A 21,586-nucleotide genomic window follows, 5' to 3' on the forward strand; every position below is an offset into this window, starting at 1 on the left:
TACCTAATTAATATATATATATATATATATGTGTGTGTGTGTGTGTGTGTGTGCATGTGTTAAATGATGATGCATAAATTCAGGTTTTTTCATCAACAGTAATATTGTTAATATAAATTAAAATCTGTAATTTTATTTTAAACATATTGGTAGGAAGATCTTTTTAACTGGTTTGATAATTTATTAAAAAAATGGCAATGGAACCATAATAAGGCCCTTTTCTTGTAAGCTAAAGTATTAATTAGATTAATTTATTTACTTGGAAAAAGGTTCTGTTGACTTGTTTGATAGAGATAAATATAGTTGTTATAGCAGTTTACTTAACTACTGGTGAATATAGTTGTTGAAATGAATATGAAAGAATAAATGATTGTTGTTTTTAGTCAATCTTTTGCAATCATAAAACATGGGCAAGTTAAAAGTTTTAATTTACTAAATATCTGCATTACTTAGATAAATTATTATTATTACACATTAATTTATACAGTCCTGTGTTATAAGTTATACTAATTATTTTCTACAATAAATCTATCTATAAACCTAATATCATTATTTTACAAGCGTATAACCTAATTGCTTTCTTGGACTGTCCATAACAACTAAGTTATATTTATATATTTTTTTGTTTTTTGTTTTATTATATAAAAAAGTAAACTAGTAAAAAATGTTCAAAGTGTTTCATATTATGGAATTTTCTTTATTAATTTATTTTTTTATTTTTGTCTTTATATCTGTATTTATTAAAAATTAATTCAAATTTATGATGGTTTTTTACTAATTAAAATGAGCATCTACATTTTACATTTTAATTTTTTTAAATGGATCTTGAGTGATTGTGGTGGTGATGGTTCTTTGATATTTCAATAACGTTCTTCATTATACTTTAAGCAAGTTTTTTTTTATACTATACATGCAATGGTAAATGTCTTTTTAAATCACTATGATGTAAAGCAATTAATAAAGTAAATTGATATTTAACTTAATAGATTTTATAATTTATAATCAAAAAACCTTTATTAACAATGCAATAAGACAAGAAAACTTTATCATATTATCTGATTCACCGTTCTAAGCCATATTGTAATATTTGAATCACTCAATTCTAATGTATGAATAAAATTAAAAAGATGAGTGCACCTGTGTGTCCAAATTTTGTTCATATATTGTTTTTCTTCTTTCCCATGTTTCATGCAACAATGCATTTCTTTGTTCCAGTACGCGGATTTTATCTTGTATCTCATTGGCCAAGAAATGTCCCTGAAACATAAAATTATAATGTTATGATTATATACATCAAATCAATGTGTAGATAGCAATATATAGATCAATAAAAAATTAAGGAGCAAGGCATTCTCTACACATAGGTGAATTTAAAAAAAATTCATAAAGTTAAACAAAAGCTAATGATCAGTGATATAAATAAATTGTTTATAATTATAGAGAAAAAGAGGCTTTTTTATAAATAAAAAAAACAGCATGAAATATGAATAAGGAATAATACCTGTTTAATAAGGGTATTTCCAGTAGCATAAAAATCCGTAAAAGCATCAGATCTACTGTTAATTTCAGCTCTATGTTCAAGATGCCGAGATATTAATAACTCAGCACCAGAAACATCATGTGCCAATTCAGCTGATGTCACTTTAGCTATCATTTCATTGATCCAAGCCCTAAAAATAAAAACAAAAAACAAAGAGATGATTATTTCATAAAGAAAAACTCTGATGTGGATACCACATGACTTTCTTGTATGCCTATTAAATTACTTATACACATATTTTTTAAATGAAAAGAACAAAAAAAAAAATTATTTCATAAATAACTTCTGATATTTTTTCTTCTTTAATTTATTGTTATTATTGAATTATTATTCATTTTAAAGATTTTTTTACAATCAGAGGTTAATAATTATTAATAGATCAATATATTTAAATTAAAAAAAGGATATAAAGTCAGATTTGAACCAATGTGCCTTCTCCTTGTAAAATCCAAATATTTTATTAATTAAAATTTTATTTGGCTATAACTCTGGAATCAATGAAAATAAGTACCACTTAGATATATCGTTGAAAAGCTCTCAATGAGGACTTATTACTGCAGTTAAGAAAAAGTCCAAAATCCTATTTTTTTTTATTCTGGGCTTTTTTGGACACTTTTGGTCCAGTCGATTGCAATCAAAAGAGGAGGTGCACAACTAGATATTACAATAATCCTAAATCCAAAATTTCAACAACCTACGACTAATCGTTTTTTTAGTTGTGCACGATACATATGTACGTATGTACAGATGTCACTCACTAGTCAGTGATGAAACTAGTCAAAATGGATTCAGGGATGGTCAAAATAGATATTTCCATTGAAATCTGAAAACCTAAATTTTTCGCGATCATAATACTTCTTTATTTCATACAAGGAAGTAAAAGAGAGAGAAAAGCATTAATCTTTTTACAAAAATATAACAGTTTTTTTAAAATAACGTTAAATGCTCAAAATATAAAAAATCACTTACAAACCTATGAAGAAATACAAATGAAATAGATAGTACATCTGAAAAGAAATTTCCAATAAAACATGCAAGAAAATGTTAAAGAACGGAAATAAAATATTTCTGGGAAATTCAAAATTAAAAAAAACAAAGAACATATAGATTTTTGAAAGGTGTGTTTTAAAAGAAAATAAATGCACAGAATGTGAGAAGCAGCAGATTGTGACTTTGCAGATAATTAAGCAAACAACTAAATATTTTTTAAAAATCTATCAGAATAAACAAACTATTTGAAATTTTGAAAATGAACTCTGCATTTATCTTTCAGAATTGCATAGCACCTAAGCAATCTATTACATTTATTTACTAAAGAGGATGTGGGATGTAACAGCTTATACAAAATTCGGTACTTAAGTTATGTAATAATTGTTCTGTAACCTATTACTGTATTATTTCCACTCATCTATTATAATTATTAATATTTTATACAGGCCACACACAGCCCATTTTAGCTCAAAGTAAGAAATACAAACAGAAACTCTCAAAAGATGGGTATTGCAAATTATAGACATCTTTGGTTTTCAGAACTTACGATTAGACACCAAGTTCTTTGTCTGTAACCAATGTAATACAATATTTGGGAAACTAAAAATAGGCTAATCAGAATATTGATTACATAATTAAAAACTGATAAGAACTAATTAATAACTGCCTCACAAAATTCAAACATATTGATAGGTTTTGGCCAATGAGATGCAACCAGCATTTGAACTGCCGGCTGAATCCCTCACTAAGGTTTGATATCAATTTTTCAGGATCTCTCCAATTGGAAAAAATGAACTTTGGATTTTGGCTGCAATATATAAAAACTCTTTCATGATTTCAGAACAAAACTGAAAAACCAAAGTACATTAACACGAAATCAACCATTTCATGACTGCTTTCATTAAATTAATTTTCTTTTTTGTTTTTAAAAATGAAAAAATAATTTTTTAGTCAGTGTAAATAGGAATTTATACATACATCAAATCTCTGTATTGATCAAAATATGTCTGTAGTTGTTCTGCTTGTTGGAGTTTGTCTTTCCGTTGTTCAGCTTTTTCAAGTAGCTGAGTCCAAGCATCAAGACATTCTTCATGTTTAACTTCGATGTGTTCCCTAGCATCAGGAAACAAGCCAGCCAACCTACCAGCTTCTTCAACAACAGATTCAACTTGTTCTTTGACGGCAGCAAGATCAGTTTCAAAACCTTGATGTTTTCTAACTAGTGCCTGTATAGTCTCTAAATCTTGTCCATAACTTTCTGATGATAAAGTGGCATCTTTCTCTTGAATCCAAGTGATGGTCTCATCTGCAGTACGATCGAACACGTGGACCTGCTTAGCACCTGCCAAAGCCTACAAGTAACAAAATAAATAATATGTTACTGAACCATCTATGCGTAACCCAAAAGATCACAATCCTGTAATAGCAAACTACTTCAAGATGTAATAGTAATGCTTAAATAACAATAATAATGCACTAAATAATACTAGATTACAAAAGAAATATGAGATTTGGCAGTACCTAATCTAATAATCCTGCACTCAAAATTGCAAGATGCATAACACTTCTGAGATGTAAAATAAAACATATTACTGTGTTTGCAGATTGATAAAGAGGTAATAATTTCCAACATACCTCCTGACGGGCATGTGCCAGTTCCTTTAGATCATCCCAAAGTTGCTGAGTCTCTTCAAGTTTACCCTGGATACGTGCAGCATCAGGGTTACCCTCAGCGACAAGAGAACGACCAGTTTCAAGACATGAAGCAACACGACTCTCGCTGCCACTCAAACCGCTAAGAAAGCTTTCAAAGGCCTGTTAACATTAAATTATAAAATAATCTTTATTTTAAAACTTTATTTAACTTTATATTTTTAATCTTTATTTTTGAACTGTATATGTGTGTATGTTCTTTTATTTATTTTACTGAAATTAATCTTTTTAAGATTCATATTATCCCTCTGTACTATTAAATTATATTTAAAATCTATTAAATAAACCACCTAGTACAGAATATTGAGATGAAACATATCTTACCTTATGTCTTATCTCAATATTCTGTGCTAGGTGCATTATTTAACAGAATTTAAATATATATATATATATGACATTATTCCTCGAAGCCAAGAATGAACCTCACTTAAATACAACAAAGTATTTAGACTAAGATTTATGAGAATAGTTCATTTCTCATTCAAACATTTAACTGCCAATTAATGTTAAAAGGATAAAAATGACAATAAAGTAAAGAATCAACAAACATTCAACATGTATCACTGATTGTACATTAATTTACTAAACAAATTTTAATAGGCTAATGACTGTTAATTCCTGAAAATGTTACAGCGAGGATATTGAGGATAGCAACACAGAAATAGAAGGCTCTTTAATAGAGCATAAAATTGGAAAGTTTACACAAAGTCCTTTCAGATTACAATAAGAAGGATTAGGAAGATTATAATGTTCAGTCACTCATCAGTCTCCAAAGATAGCAAAATCATCAATTTTATTTGCGAGTTTATTCTGGCACTCTTTAGATATTTAGAATTGGATAGGCAAAATTATTTTCTTTGGGAATGTAAAGTAAGCATCATGGCTAAATGTATTAGGCTGTTTCCACACCCTTCCATTACAAAATAAAATAAATATCAATAAATGAAAACCATAAAAGCAAATTGTTAATTTACCTTTGATAAACTCAAGTCATATAATTCAATCATATGTTAAGATGAAAGTAACATTAAATATATCTACAACCATTTCAGAGACAATTTTTTTTTAATTAAATTTTTTTATATGCACAATTAATTTCATTTTTCTGCAGAAAATATGTAGATCTAATGTTGCATTAGTAAACTTAACATTGAAATAATGCTGTCCACCTTTCTTACTTTCTACAAACTAAATTTCAATGAAGTAAAGCCCAAATGAATTTATCAGATATTAGTTTGTAAAAGTTAAAGTTATTTGACCTTAGTAATAATAATATAAAATAAAGGAGGTTAATATAATAATTAGTCAGAGATACAAACTTGTATTAGCAATTCAACATGTTCAACATCTCTGCCATAATCTTCAGAAGCGGCAACTGTAGTCTGATCACCGATCCATTCAGCAACTTCTTCTGCCTCTCTAAGGAACCGGAATAACTTTCTACTCTGAACAAGTCGTGCTTCACGTTCTCTGGATAACTGCTGCATTAAACTCAGTTCATTTTCTATATCACTCTAAAGGATAAAAAAAATTAAATCCAGTCACAGTAATATATATATATATATAAGCTAAAATTACCAAACTAATTTCCAGTGATCAATTTTTGTGGTATCCTGCATCTTCAGTTGTTATTAAATTCTTAAACGAATATTATGTTAATTTGTCAAAATTGTTTTTTGAAAATTTTGAAATTTGTTATGGGTGATACACAAATTCTGCTGTCTAATACTTGAAAAATTTTATTAAAATGTCATAAATAAATGTCATATTAACAAATCATAAATAAATATGTTTTAATATAATTATAGAGTTTATTAACAACTGAAGATGTTGGATCCTGCCACATCGATTCTTGGAATTAATACGGTAAGTTTAAATCCATTACCGTTTTGGTGGTTTACATTTAATTTAATATTAAATACATAAATCAATATCCAGTCAATAGGCCTTTAGTAAGTTTAAGCTAAATTTCTTATCAAATTTATAAAAGTAAGTGAATTTATTTTTAAACAATATGTACAAATATTTTAATGTAATAATGAAGCTCACCTTTCAAGTCAATTCTTTTTTTCAAGCTTTTTTAATATTATATCTTTTGTATTTTTTAATTGTACTTTATTATATTTTTTTAATATTAAACTAACTAATATAATCTAATACAAAATGAATTCTGTTTTTTTTTTTATCTTCAGTCATTTGACTGGTTTGATGCAGCTCTCCAAGATTCCCTATCTAGTGCTAGTCGTTTCATTTCGGTATCCCCCCTACATCCTACATCCCTAACAATTTGTTTTACATATTCCAAACGTTGCCTGCCTACACAATTTTTTCCTTCTACCTGTCCCTAGAATATTAAAGCGACTATTCCAGCATGCCTTAATATGTGGCCTATAAGTGTCTCTTCTTTTAGCTACATTTTTCCAAATGCTTCTTTCTTCATCTATTTGCCGCAACACCTCTTCATTTCTCACTTTATCCACCCTCTGATTTTTAACATTCTCCTATAGCAACACATTTCAAAAGCTTCTAATCGTTTCTTCTCAGGTACTTCGATCGTCCAAGTTTCACTTCCATATAAAGCGACACTCCAAACATATACTTTCAAAAAAATATTCCTGACATTTAAATTAATTTTTTATGTAAACAAATTATATTTCTGACTGAAGGCTCGTTTTGCCTATGCTATTCTGCATTTTATGTCACTCCTGTTTTGTCCATCTTTAGTAATTCTACTTATATAACAAAATATACCAAATAACAAAATTCTTCTACCTCCATAATCTTTTCTCCTCCTATTTTCACATTCAGTGGTCCATCTTTGTTATTTCTACTACATTTCATTACTTTCATTTTGTTCTCATTTATTTTCATGCGGTAGTTCTTGCATAGGACTTCATCCATGCCATTCATTGTTTCTTCCAAATCCTTTTTAGTCTCAGCTAGAATTACTATATCATCAGCAAATCGTAGCGTCTTTATCTTTTCACCTTGTACTGTTACTCCGAATCTAAATTGTTCTTTAACATCATTAACTGCTAGTTCTATGTAAAGATTAAAAAGTAACAGGGAAAGGGAACATCCTTGTCGGACTCCCTTTCTTATTACGGCTTCTTTATTATGTTCTTCAATTATTAGTGTTGCCGTTTGGTTCCTGTAAATGTTAGCAATTGTTCTTCTACCTCTGTATCTGAACCCTAATTTTTTTAAAATGCTGAACATTTTATTCCAGTCTACGTTATCAAATGTATTCTGTTATGAAACCAAATTAATTGAGAAAAATGAACAATTAATTAACTGCACATTTTTTTGCTTTCCGTCTCCTGGTTCCACTGAATGTTTTGTATAGAAAACACATTGTTATGCATTATTTACTTACCCTTTACAAAACATCCTAAAACTTAAGTAACACTATTCATAAAGATTGAAAAGAAAACTGTGAGTACCACATATGCTGCTCATGGCCTGCTAGAGAATTTTGTGAGTATCATATATAGTATACTTTCACGTTAGCACAACCTGAATAATTTTTACATAGTAACTTGCTATACTTAATTTACACTTAGAATGGAAAAAATAACCCATATTACTGAAAAATAGACCATGTGCCTATAACTTAGAACATGTGCATTCCAGTAAAAAATTAGAAATGAAAATGATAATAGAAAAATGAGTGAAATTTACACTTCCAGTAAGAAACTATTGCAAAGAAATAGTTTATACTTCTAGTAGACCAAGTGGAAGTATAAGATATTATACTCTTATTTATATTTCTTATCTTAATATTTAGCACATTATTCTTTATGTCACATTTCATTGCCTTTGTTTTATTCTTTTATTTACCTTTAAACTGATTTTCTTTGCAATGGACCACTATACCAATCACCCCTTCAGGATTGCTAGTTTCAGTAAAAATATCAATGTCATTAACAAGAAGTCGTAGTATATTTTTTGAACCTGGGCTATTTATCCACTCTCAAATTTTTTTTTAAGTCTCTTTACTACATCTTTCAAGTATATATATATATATATATATATATATATATATATATATATATTATAAAGCAATAAAAATGCTTCTTCAAAATATATGTATATATAAATTATAATTAATATTTAAAATTCAACAATTCATTTTAATTAAGATAATTTTTCAAATATTTTGTCAAGTAATAATTTCTTCAAAACATGAAGTACAGCAATTGTACAACACAAAATGAAAAAAATAAATTTCTAGTTATTACAAACCTGCTTTTTAGCAATACATGTGCTATCAAAATGTCCTCTATCAACAAGCCCATGACTAAGTTTAGCTAATCTTCCCACAGTATGTTGGAATGCACATAATTCTCTTTCCAAACCTTCTAATTTCTTCAGCAGGCTCTGTACAGAATCCTCATCTTTACCAAAATCTTGTGACGTCAATAATGGTCTCTTTTCTCTTAACCATGCTTCTGCTTCACTTGCCTCGGCATAAAACTGTTAAAAAAAATATATAAATGATTAACAAGACAAAGGAAAAACTATTATTACATTCAGCTGGCTTAAGCTGCCAGCAGTGTGTAGTTTTTTAATAAGGATCTTTGATTAAACAGCAAGATACATATTAGAAGAGGAATGAGGAAGTAACAATATCCTACTTGCACAATTAAAAAATTTCTTCAACTTAGATGGCTAAATCCCTAAATCAACAAAAACGATTATTAAAAGCTGTGAAGCTGTTAATAATTATATTAATATGCTGTTGATAATTTGATCTGGTTTTAGTTATTGGGATAACATTCCATGAATTATTTTTATCTGTATGAAATAGATATTTTCCATACCTTTTGATATTACTTAGCAGGAATTTTTTTTATAAGACATAGGATCCAAAATTCACTATAACCCCACCGAACAGCTATACTGAGCTGTAAAGTGGATGAATATGAATTGTTTGGAATTAAAATCAGAGTATAAAAATTTAGTTTTCTCCCAATATAAGGTAAATGATGGGTTTTCTCGCTAATTAAAGGGACCTTTTAACTGATCAGAAATGTATAATATATAAATTATCTCAAATAATTTTATTACTTTAAAGAATATGCATTATCTTAATCTTACTGGTGAGAAATATTTCATTAATTTACTTAAATGTTGCATGTAATGTTACAATGTTATTATAACAAGACCGATCTAGTTATTAATTGACCTACAGCTATAGTTACCTAATATTATCATTACAAAGAATATAAAATACAACTGTTGTGAAAGAGATTTAATTCAAATTAAATAATACATTTAACAAAATGAATCAGCTTTAATGTATACTACGAAAATGCACATGATTTATCAATAAACTTACCATTTGAGATTCAACAGCATCCAAAAGACGTAATCTTCTAACACTAGCCAAATCTCTTAATTGACCTAACCTCTCCTGCAGTTCAGAACAACTGGTTTCTATTCTGGCAGCAGCAAAATGTCCACTTCTTATCATCTGCTGAGCTCGACTGGCAAGTGCAGCAACAACAGGTTCCCTTGATGCAATCTCAGCTTCTAATGCCTAAATTCAAGAAAAATTCTATCTACAAAACTTTATTTTTAAGACTATATAAGAACAAATAAAAAAGACTGTTGTTTTAATACTTTCGCTTAAAAAAATCCTTGAAAACAAATTATATCAGAAGTATATTATAAAATATAATATACTTGTTTATTCTCATGAAAAATATTTTAACAGAGTTTTCTTTTTTATTTTTTCTGTTTAGCCTCTGGAACCACCGTAAGATATTACTTCAGGGGATGAATGAGGATGATATGTATGAATGTAAATGAAGTGTAGTCTTGTACAGTCTCAGGTTGGCTATTCCTGATGTGTGATAAATTGAAACCCAAATCTATATAAAACTACCTGTACTAGGGTTTGAATCTTACAACTCTCGACTTTGACATCAGCTGATTTGCAATGATGAGTTCACCACTAGATCAACCTGCTCTAGTTTAACAGAGGTCTGGAGTTTAGCAGAGTTATTACTATATTATAAAAGTGAACTAAAATCCATATAAATAAAAATGTGTGTATTAAGATAATTTCACTGCCTTTTTAACAAAAGAAATTCACTGCCATAATTGAAAAAAAGTGCATTTAGTAGTGCAACCTTAGCAGTTAATGCTACTTAAAAGCAAGCAAAATACAAGAAAATAAAGTAGTAAATAAGGTTAGGTTATAAGTTAATGCAAAAATTATCTACAATTCCTGTAATAATAAAAAATTAAAATAATACATTAAATTTTTGTAATACAGTAAAACTCTTGATTTTTTTTCATGGGAATGAAGAGAAATTATTACCACAAAAATGTTACTGTGAAATATAAAAAATTGATGTTTTTTAGGTGTTTCATAAACAAGAGAATCCTAGTTATCATTATTTTACACTTTTTCTTGACTTTCTATATGGCAATAAAAGTCCAAATTGCATCCTTTATTACTCTTAAGTGATTTGAGTGTTACTCACCCTTTACTGATTTGAGTGTTACTTTCTTCCTTTCCTAGCAGGATTGCTTTAACATGACAGGAAAGGAGAAAATAACACTCAAATCAATTATGATAATCCTAGAATAATATAATATTGTGAAAATTTTACTCCCATGACTTCTGAGACTCAATTGATCATAGAAAATCTAAATATTCACAAACCTTAATTTATAAATAGTTACTTTAATTTTTTTTCGAATTTATTGAAATACGGTTTAAGTACAATATAGGCAGAAAATACTTCTTTTTTTTTTGATGGACCATTAAAATAATTTTTTTCTCTACTATACAGAATACATATTATATAAAGATAATACATATTATGATAGGTTATCTCTAAAAGCAAAAACCATTTCATTATAAAAAAAATTATGAAAACTTTATAAATATTTTTTGTATTTCACTTACACTACATACCTTATACTACTTCTCTATAAATTAAGACCTCATTAATTAAGACATTTAACGTAGCAACATACCAGCTTCAATATACCCTCGTTGTATTCTTCTGCCACCAGTCCAATCAGCACTGATGAACAGCATTTTTAAGTTCGTCACCCACGAATTGCTTACCACTCAAAAGTTCTTTCAATTTCCCAAACAAATGGTAATCAGAAAGAGCTAAGTCCAGACTATATGGTGGGTGATCGTAAATTTCCCATCCAAATGTTCTAAATCACATGTCGCACCCGCAACATGTGAATGTGCATTATTGAACAGCAGGACAATGCTGCTGCCCATGTTGCTGATTTTGAATGGCGCACTGTAACTTAGATAAGAGTTTCACAGTAGGCTTCTGTATTTATAGTCGTTTCACGTGGCATGAAATCAATCAGCATACGCCAAACTGATCCCAAAAAACTGTGGCCACCAGTTTGCATCCAAGTGGCTGTGCCACTTGACCTTTGTTGATCCGGTTGGTGATTGAGGATGATGCCATTCACTTGACTGCCGTTTCTCTCTGGTGTGTAATATGAAATCCACGTTTCATCACTGATAACAACTGAATTAAGGAACTCATCACCTTTTCTCTGTAGCGCATCAAAAATTCCAAAGCAGATCCCATTCGGATGTTTTTGTGATGTTCCGTTAAGACGTGCGGCAACCAGTTGCACAAATCTTTCTGAAGCTAAATGGTAATGAACAGATGCAACCAATTACAGCTCTTGAAACATCAGGAAAAAGATGGGCCAGATTGGATATCGTTGAGTGATTATCTTGTCTGATTTCATCATTGACACATTTCAACAATTTCTCAGTGATTATTGAAGGCCTCCCAGAACGTTCCTCATCATGCACATTAATTTTGTAATTTGTAAACCTTTCACACCATTTTCGGACATTTCTTTCATTCATTACATTATCACCATACACAGCAACAAACTACCTATGAATTTCAGCCAGTTTAACGTTTTAATAGTTTAAAAAAACATATGACTACATATTTCACAGTCGCCAGCAACATCAATTTTCCTATTCATTTTATAAAGTAATAACTCAAATGTAATCAAAGATACTACAACTTACAAACAACAGTGCAGTGTGTACAGTACTAGTATGGCAAGAATGACACAGGTTCGCCAACCTTAAGGAGAGAAATTTCCCAGCGGACTTTACTTTAGAGATATCCCTCATATATACAGTACACATAAATAAAAAAACAAAGATTTTATAACAAAAATCATTCATAAGTGCCATTAGGTTACCGATAACCTAACATTTAAATTGCTTATGAAATTTGCTCTCACTAAACACATAAGTCTTACGAGTAAAACTCAATGAATTAATTTTGGAAATTGATTCAAAAAATCTTTTTATTCAAATGGTCACTTGCTTGGAAATACTGTATCCACGTGAGTGATTAATCCAAGACTGTCAGCCAAATGTAATCATCATAATAATAATATCAAGTGCTACATTTTGAACTAAAATTCTATCACAAAATTAATGTAATTTGATTTTGAATAAAACTGATGCAATAAAGAAACAATGATCCATTGTACCTTAATAATATTGTTTAACCATACAGTGGACAGAATAAAGAAAAATACAATAATAGTAAATTAAATCCCATTTGCTACTTTGTACACTTTAGTAAGTACAGACTGCTTTATGGATATAATTTTCATCTCACATGAACCTTTTTTATACAAGATCTTGAACATTGTCAAACCAATAAAACTACATGTTACTCTGAATTATGTTCAATTCATTCAAATTAGGATGACTATTCTTTATATTCTAATACGAAAGTAAGCTACTATACCTTTCTGTTATACCCAATACATGAAAAACACAATTATATTAAAAAATAACAATTAGTGAATAATGTATTGAAATTACTTAACAGAAGTAATGCGAAAACAAACTGACAAGAATAGATGAGAGTATCTGCTATCCATTGCAGTTCATCATCGGTATCTCTAAGGAACTGATGATATACAATAATAACCATGATACTGAGAAAGTTGCTAAAACACATTACATTATAATTTAATGTTTCAGCACATCAAAATAACTTCATTTGAGTCAGATGCAGCTAAAAAATTAAAATATGTAAATAAAAGATAACATAACAGCCACATATAATAAAAATGTTTCCAGTAATAAAATTAAACAGTGATAAATGTTTTTTTCTTTAAGTCAACTAATTTCACATTCTAGCGATTCAGTGATAATGACAATAGAAGTTAAAGTAATTTAAAATGTAATTACCTGATGTTTCTTTTGTAGGCTTTGCACAGCATTAAGGCTGTTACCTAGGTCTGTAGAAGAGGCAATTGGCTCCTTCTCTGCTATCCATTGCAGTTCATCATCAGTATCTCTAAGGAACTGATGTAATAAAAGTGCATCCTCCAAGTTATCCCTTCTGATCTGCATCGGTTCTTGAAGTGAACGATACCTGAGAAACACAAAACAATTAATAAATATATATTAATCACTACATCAAAATAATACACGATTCTACATAAATTCTATCATCTGCAGCAATCTCGAAGAAGGTATAGTTTACAAATGCTCAGCCACAGTGTTTATATAGTAGTCATATATATAAACATAACTACTTCCATCCAGTTTCACACTTAGTTTCACTCCCATCCACCTACATACCAGAACCCTAGAGGTTTTTGAGGAATTTAAAATAAGTTTTAATTTTCATCTCGGACAAATAAACTACATTTCACATAAAGACACAAAATAAACTGAACTAAACAAAAGAATTAATTAAATTCATGTTTATTTTAATGATTTAGTATCATGAACACCATCAAATTTTACAGAAAAATAAGATTTACATTATCTGATTTTAAATGAAAATAACCTTTTAGATAAACCAAATTTAAAAGAATATTAGAAATATATCATAAGAAAAGAGAAAACAACAAAGTAAATACAATAACCTGAACCTAATTAAGCTTAAAAATACAATTTCCTTTTTTGTAATTAATTTCAATAAAATCATTAAGTCATGTTAGATACTAATGAGTTGAACTGAACAAAATGCTTTAGTAAACAATCTTAAAAAACTAAATAACAAAAATATGCCAACTCGATTAATGACGATAATATGAAATTAAATATCTTGCACCAAGTTTATTTGGGTACTGCAGTTCAATTTTAGGTGGGCTCTATTTATAATCTGGTTTCATAATGTTTATTTCCCTAAAACAAAATTCACACAGTTCATGGCCAACTTAATGCAAAATATCCTGGGTAAAACTAAATATTATACTTTCTCTCACAATTTTACTACAAAAAACTTACACCATCACCATCCATTCATTCAAAACTCATAACTTCACTACTACTCAGCAAGCAGCTTAAACTCTCCTAATGCCCATACCTAAATGTGAACCTAATACACTAATACAGAAGATTAAAGACATGGAGATATTAGACCTACATGAATGGTCCTAACCTAAATATGAAGATAACCATGGAATAAAAATTTATAAAATTTGATTATTATTCTAAAATACTATATCTTGACATTCAATGTTAATAGAAGTCTTTGCCCTTAGATTATGCCTTTATCAATAACACCACATAAATAGGTCAAATCATGAAATATTTCTAAAGTATAATATTCAAGTATATTAAAGTATAATATAAGAACTAAATCAGGTGATATTTAAGTATGGAAACAGCTTTATAATGCATATCTGAGACGTATTTGGAGGCAGAAAGAAATGGAGTTCTACATATTTAAAAAAAACCTACATAATGGTGGGTTTTTAATTTTTTTCTGCCATCTTGGATCCACAATACTGAGTCAAACTTAATTTTTTTAAATGGAAAGGTGGACACATAACACATGATTTCGATTTAAAATTTTACAAGAAAAACAATGGTGAAACCCATTTTTCTGTTAATGCCTTCGTTATTGAGTTATAAGTATTCAAATTTGCAGTGACAGAAAAACCATGTTAACAATAAAACAAGGTAAAACATGCTACATGAATAATTTTATTGCATTTTAGATTCATAATGCATACAATAACAAATTTTAAACAGTGCTTCTATATTGATAATAATAAACAGTAACTAACAATTAACACAACAATAAATTAAATGGCTATATCAACTGATATTATTTTCTAAATAAAAATTAACTCCCAGTATTAATATCGGCTGATATTTGTTACTTATAAATTAAAAAAATTATCTGGAAATATTTAAAGTAGATAATATCAGTTGATATAGCTGTTTAATTTGTTGTGTTGTTAATTATTAATTACTGTTTATTATTATCAGTATAATGGCACTGCTTAAAAGTTACTATATGCATTATGAATGTAAAATCCAATAAAATTCTTCATGCAGCCTGTTTTACCTTGTTTTATTGTTAACACAATTTCTCCGTTATTGCAACTCTAAATGCTTATAACTCAATAACAAAGGTATTAACTGAAAATTAGGTTTTACCATTGCTTTTCTTGTAAAATTTTAAATCGAAATCATGTACTTAAAAAAATTAAATCTGATTCAATATGGCGGAAAAAAATTAAAAACCCAACATAATGCAGATTTTTTTTTAACTATGTAGAACCTATTTCTTTCTGCCTCCAAATACCTCTCAGATATGCAGTATAAAGCTGCTCCCATTCTTAAATATCACTCTAAACACTAAAATCATAATAAAGCCCTTAACTTACATAGAACAGATTATCAACCAAAAAGTAAAACAAGCATTAGATTATAAAGGCCTGAGATTTCTTTACATATCAATTAAAAAAGTTTAACCTTTTTTTCAATTTTATATGACTGCAAAGCAAAACAGTATTTTACCTGTTTATAACAGTATTAGCTCGCTCCTGAATTTCATCTTTCATAAAATGATTTGAAGCAAGAAATTGTGTAGCAGTATCTTTAAGTTGACTACACTGTTCTCCATGGCTTGTGACATCATTCTCTAATAAAGCATGTCTTTTCAAAAGATTGCCAACACTTGCCAAATCTTTACCATGATCTTCTGATTGTAACTGACCTTCTACTTCATCTATCCAAGATTCTAATTCTTCTAAAGTTCTGTTGAAAACTAATGCCTTAAAAAAAAAATCAAAAGAAAAAATGTACACCAACGTTCAGCAATAATGCAAATAAATTAACAATATATAGTGTGAATTACTTTAATGAAAAAAATAATATAAAAGGAATTTTTTTATTTATTTAATTCTTGAATAGATCAAATACAATGATAAAAAAGCATAACATTTACAAACATTGCATATTAATCTTAAACAAATGGTAATTATTTACTTAGTGTAGGATAGTATTATGCAATTTCAAGATCAAGGCTTTCATTGACCAAGGAAATAACAACCTAACAACATTTAACAGGCAATAAACTCCCTCACAGTCTACAATGATTCAACAGATCATTAAAGGTTTTAGTCTTTTCCTAAATATTTCTTTTATTATTTACAGATTTCAAGTTGTAGTAAATGACTGAAAAGTTTAATGTATGCCTTCTTATAAAGTTAATGAAACATTTTTCTGTCTCCATGGCAAAACTTATGGTGATATGAATAATTGTCCTAAGCGTGTCGTGAATTCAATTCTTGTAATTCAACATTATTAAAAGTAGCGAAATCATTCATCTTCATGCAGTACAGAACACTAATATACTAAATACATATTCTCATTTTCATGCAGCACATGCTTCATTATAAAGATCATAGGGGAAGTAATATTTGTTTGTTAATCTTTACTGTGCAAGAGGTCTACATAACCAATCTCAGACACAAGTCTAGTCTGTGTGAGTTCTCATTGTGTTCGTTACAATTTTACTGTTTCTGCTCATGTTTAAATTAATAAGAAAATAGAGAATGCTGGAATATGTGAAATGAGATGTTTGTTTCAATATCTTAATGCAATTGTACTATATTCAGTGTCAAACAAAAGTCTATGGAAATGTGATGGATCAATTATCAGTTTGGTGATGTTGAAATTTTAATGCATGGAGAGAGAAAATTAGTGAAAACTTTTAATGTTTCTTGTACATTAACCATAAAATTGCCACTGTTTATCTCAATCACAGAAAAATTTATGCAAGGAGGGTTCTTCATAAGTTTGGTGAAGACAAAAACTATACAGGTGTTGTGTTGTCATTTTTTAATTGCTACGCAAAGGATAGAAATGAATTCCTAACACATATCTTGATAGGAGATGAAATCCAGGTTTTGTTTGCTACACCTGAGACTTGGTAGCTGTTTTGAGACTGACTGCTTAAAGTTTTTTGTTTGGATGGTGAACAGGAGTGATACCATTTTATAACTGATGTTTAGTCTCAGGTGTAGCAAACTAAATCTGGATTTCATCCCCTGTCAAGATGTGTTAGGATTTCATTTCTATCCTTTGAATAGTGATTTAAAAATAACACAAGTACTAAAACTTTTCCAAAAATTTAAAACATAAGTGAAAGTTTTTCAGAAGAATTAAAACCCCTCTGGGTTAGTTGCGAGAACAACTAACATGTTACATGTTAACAAGTTCCATTAAGGATAAATTTCATATAATTTTGGTAGCACTGAATTCAAATCACAATGTAAATCAATTATAAACAAGCTCATAACTAGTCTCTTGTATATTTTTTGTTTCATTTGACATTAGAATAATGATTAACTGTTAGCAATATAGGTTCTCTTTGTTAATTACATAGTTATTTGTGAAAACGCTTGCCACAATGGATCATTCTAAGCTTAGCCTAATTTGTAGATTTGTTGTTACCTAGTTATGTTATCTCTCTGAATGCAATAATTTTTTTATGACTAAAACCAGATGTTTTAAAAAGTACATTTTTTATAAAATCAGCCAAGCATTCTATGTTGTATTAAAGAGAAACACATATTGAGTTACATATCTGTTTTTAATGTATAATTAAAAAAACTTGTTTGTGTTGAAAAGTTAGAAAAAGCCGAGTCTACTTTAAAACATGGTTCTGATGTTTTAAAAAGCATTCTTGGTGTAATGTCTGAAATAATGATAGTGTAAAACATTACATGAGAAACAGAGAAATTTTAAATAAATAGAAGAATATAGAAAACCAAAAAATGTTACTACATACCTGATAAGCATCATTAAGTCTTTCTCTCTTCAAAGTACTAGCATCTTGTAAAGAACGCCATTCTGCTTCAAGTTCATCCAATCTTGCTTGTATTTCCATACCAGCAAAGTGTCTAGCAGATATGAGAGATTCGCCCTCTGAAGTTACACTACCAACACGACCTCTGTTAGCGGCTAATTCTGACTCGAATGCAGCATGCTTTTGTATTTTGCTTTGCAAATTAGTTGGATCCCTGTAATTTTCATCACCTGCTACTTGTTGTTTTTGTATTAACCATCCTTCAACCTAAATTAAAAAAAAAAAAAAACATAACAACTGAACATTTGGAACATCAAAGCTTTAAAAATTTAATTATGTGCACATACATATGGTGCAAGTGACGGGTTTAAGAAATAATTTCAGCAAAGGATAACAAATTTAATCAAAAATTATAAGTTCATTATATCAAATTGAATTAAACTGTTTGTGGGGTGGCTTGCTATTGTCATAATTTATAAAGGATTTTCCACAACTCCAAGAAACTTTCTAAGAGTAGCGCAAAGAACAAAATGGGGTAGGTGAGTAGAGAAAAAACTATCTTTTCAGTAGAGGACTGAACAATTTAGTCAAATTGGATGCTACTCATACCACACAATTTTAGGAATAAACAAGGGTTATTTAAAAGTGTGAGCCTCCTCTCAGAAGGCTCTAATTTCTGGAAAAATAACAATTTTTTGCAGCATATTTTTAAACTGGTCAATGCAAAATAATTGATCACTTATTAATATGCAATCTCATCTTGAATAAGGATCTGCGAGGAATTGTGGGCAGGATACATACTGCTACTTGAAGGGAGCCTTAACCTATCTTCTGGGTGTTTGTCTCATGCTGTAATACTCCTAAGTACTTTACTGTTTTTTTCTCATCCTTCAAGCTGTTATTCCTTATCTGTGATTAATCAATTTAATCAATGTTTGATTAAGGGGGTGTAGGTAGGACTTTCTAGATTCGTGCCAGTTTGCTACAACAACTGGATTAATGACAGCTGTGTTAACCTTCTGCCAAACTGTTTTTAGTATCAGATAAGAGCTTCTTTTCACTCCTACCTACAAAAGTAATACAATAGTTCATTTTTATGTATTTTTTTAAATATCTGTTTTACTTATATATTGTTTCTTAAGTAGTTTTTTTATATAGATTATACCTAAAATTTAACTTAATTAACACATATCAATTAGAAATTCCCAATTATCTAAATTAATATAAAAAGAAAATAGTCGATCAAGATATTACTTCACACATTTAAAATTGTATTTCAATAAGTACTACTTACTTCATACATATTTCTTAGGAACTGATGTAACTGCCTCGACTCAAATAGACGCCGTCTCCGTACAGCACATGACTCTTTCAGTCTATCTCGTCTAGCAGTAATAGCATGCAATCTTTGAGTAATACCAGCAGTATCATAATGATGATCAGCCAACACTTCAGTGCCAAACTTTTCTAATTCCTCAATACGACTCAGCTGTGCAGACACTGTTTTTTCAAATGCTTCATGTTTACGTAACAAGACTTCAACTCCAGACAGTGAATCCTGAAATTGGAAGAATATGAGAATGCCTTTTTGTATTTTTCAATACACTATCCATCTAAGTGATAAAAAAATTATTTTAATCAACGTAGTATTTAATTTTTCAGATTATCTCATAAAATACTCTATTGTAATTCCATTACGTAACTGAAGAAAGTAAGGTTTAATATAGTAGTATAGTACATACTTACACCAAGGTCATCATTGTTCAAGAAAGCTTCTTTTGTTGCAAGCCAATTATCAGCTTGATCAGCTTGTTCTCTGAATTGTTGTAATTGATGAGCCTGATTTAATCTCGCTCTTCGTTCCTCCCAAGCTGCACTTAATGTGCGCCGTAATTCTTCTAATCGTGCCAGATCCTCTTCAGGTGGTGGATTTAATCGTAAACCAAATTCTTTTAATGCTTTAAATGTCTCTTGGCGACCATCAATCTCTGCCTGAAGTTGAAAAACAAATAGATAACTGTAGTACACTGAATTTTTAACAAATATTATTCTTATTTAATAAAACATGAGTCATTCATTTACTTAACAATTACCCTTTAAACAAAATGATTTGATGATTTATTTTACAATCAAATCTATAATAGAAAACCAAATTAAACATTTTTGTGGTATACATTTAAAAAGAAAAAGTACAAATTATTTATCACATGGTTAAAGTGTACATAGTGTACATAACTGAAAATACCACTCGCAAATAAAAAAAAATTCCATCAATAAAAAATTTCCATTAGCATAATTTTGATGTATAATACAACATTATAACTGAAATGTTCTTTCACAGCATTACCACTAGTTAAAAGATAATCAATGCATATTAAAATATACTTTTAAAACAAAACTCTAAAATTATATTGGAATTAGTATCATTAACAAGTTTTTTAATCCTTAATCCAAAACATTATATGACTGATGTAAATTGAAACCTAATAAATTTTTTCATTATAATTAAAATAGAATACCTTTCTTTCATGGTGTAATTCTAAAGCAGCCTCAGCCTCAGCAATGGTAGCTGGTAACTCAGACGATCCCATCCTTTTAATAGTGTCTAACACCCATACTTCTAATTCTCTTAAATCAGCCCTAAATTTATGAGTAGTATAAGCTGCTGTAAGGCGATCACGTCTAGCACGACTTAATCCTTGTAACTGTCTCCAATTATCTTGCAGTTCTGTCAATTTGGCACGTATTGGAGTTGACATATCTGGATATTTCTGGACTAAACGACGACATTCTACATCATGCTCCTGATTAAGAAAGTGATAAATAGATAAATTAAAACTATTTCTGAACAATAATTCAAACAATTTTATGAATACACTAATTTAATAGTAATATAAAAATTACATTTGACTGCAATATAACATTAGGTTAAAATCTTAGTATAAGCAAACAATTTTACAAGAGTAATTTTTGTTTAATACATTAAAAACTGAACCCAAAATTAATGAAACCAGTCTCATTACAAATACTAAAATCTATTAAAAAAATATAAAATAAAAAAAACAAATCCAAAAGTAGCTTACTTAAAGAAATTACAGACATACTCTTATCATCAAGCTTTGGTTTAATGGTTTATCGGAAATAATTTAAAAACACATGTTTAGAAAGCTATCCATCATCGTTGGATAAAGAAAATAGGAATCACTAAAGAAGTTAAAAGAGATGTTTGAATATTTTGAAGAAT

The 21,586-nt window shown here is 29.0% G+C and overlaps 1 protein-coding gene across 4 annotated transcripts in view; it reads right to left on the reverse strand.

Moving 5' to 3' along the window:
• Nucleotides 1–21,586, reverse strand: part of kst (spectrin beta chain, non-erythrocytic 5 kst) — a 307,475-nt gene that overhangs the window by 29,539 nt on the left and 256,350 nt on the right. For all 4 annotated transcript variants that reach the window (XM_075371630.1, XM_075371631.1, XM_075371632.1 and 1 more), the window contains exons 42-54: nt 20,862–21,146; nt 20,089–20,334; nt 19,637–19,900; nt 18,325–18,609; nt 16,047–16,303; nt 13,473–13,659; nt 9,585–9,785; nt 8,489–8,719; nt 5,563–5,757; nt 4,166–4,345; nt 3,509–3,882; nt 1,502–1,670; nt 1,138–1,257 (exon numbers count right to left, since the gene is read on the reverse strand). In XM_075371630.1, the coding sequence (XP_075227745.1) occupies nt 1,138–1,257; nt 1,502–1,670; nt 3,509–3,882; nt 4,166–4,345; nt 5,563–5,757; nt 8,489–8,719; nt 9,585–9,785; nt 13,473–13,659; nt 16,047–16,303; nt 18,325–18,609; nt 19,637–19,900; nt 20,089–20,334; nt 20,862–21,146 (2,994 nt within the window). The remainder of the gene's footprint in view (nt 1–1,137; nt 1,258–1,501; nt 1,671–3,508; nt 3,883–4,165; nt 4,346–5,562; nt 5,758–8,488; nt 8,720–9,584; nt 9,786–13,472; nt 13,660–16,046; nt 16,304–18,324; nt 18,610–19,636; nt 19,901–20,088; nt 20,335–20,861; nt 21,147–21,586) is intronic.

This window comes from Lycorma delicatula, chromosome 7, assembly GCF_047948215.1.
Source record: "Lycorma delicatula isolate Av1 chromosome 7, ASM4794821v1, whole genome shotgun sequence".
Taxonomy (NCBI): domain Eukaryota; kingdom Metazoa; phylum Arthropoda; class Insecta; order Hemiptera; family Fulgoridae; genus Lycorma; species Lycorma delicatula.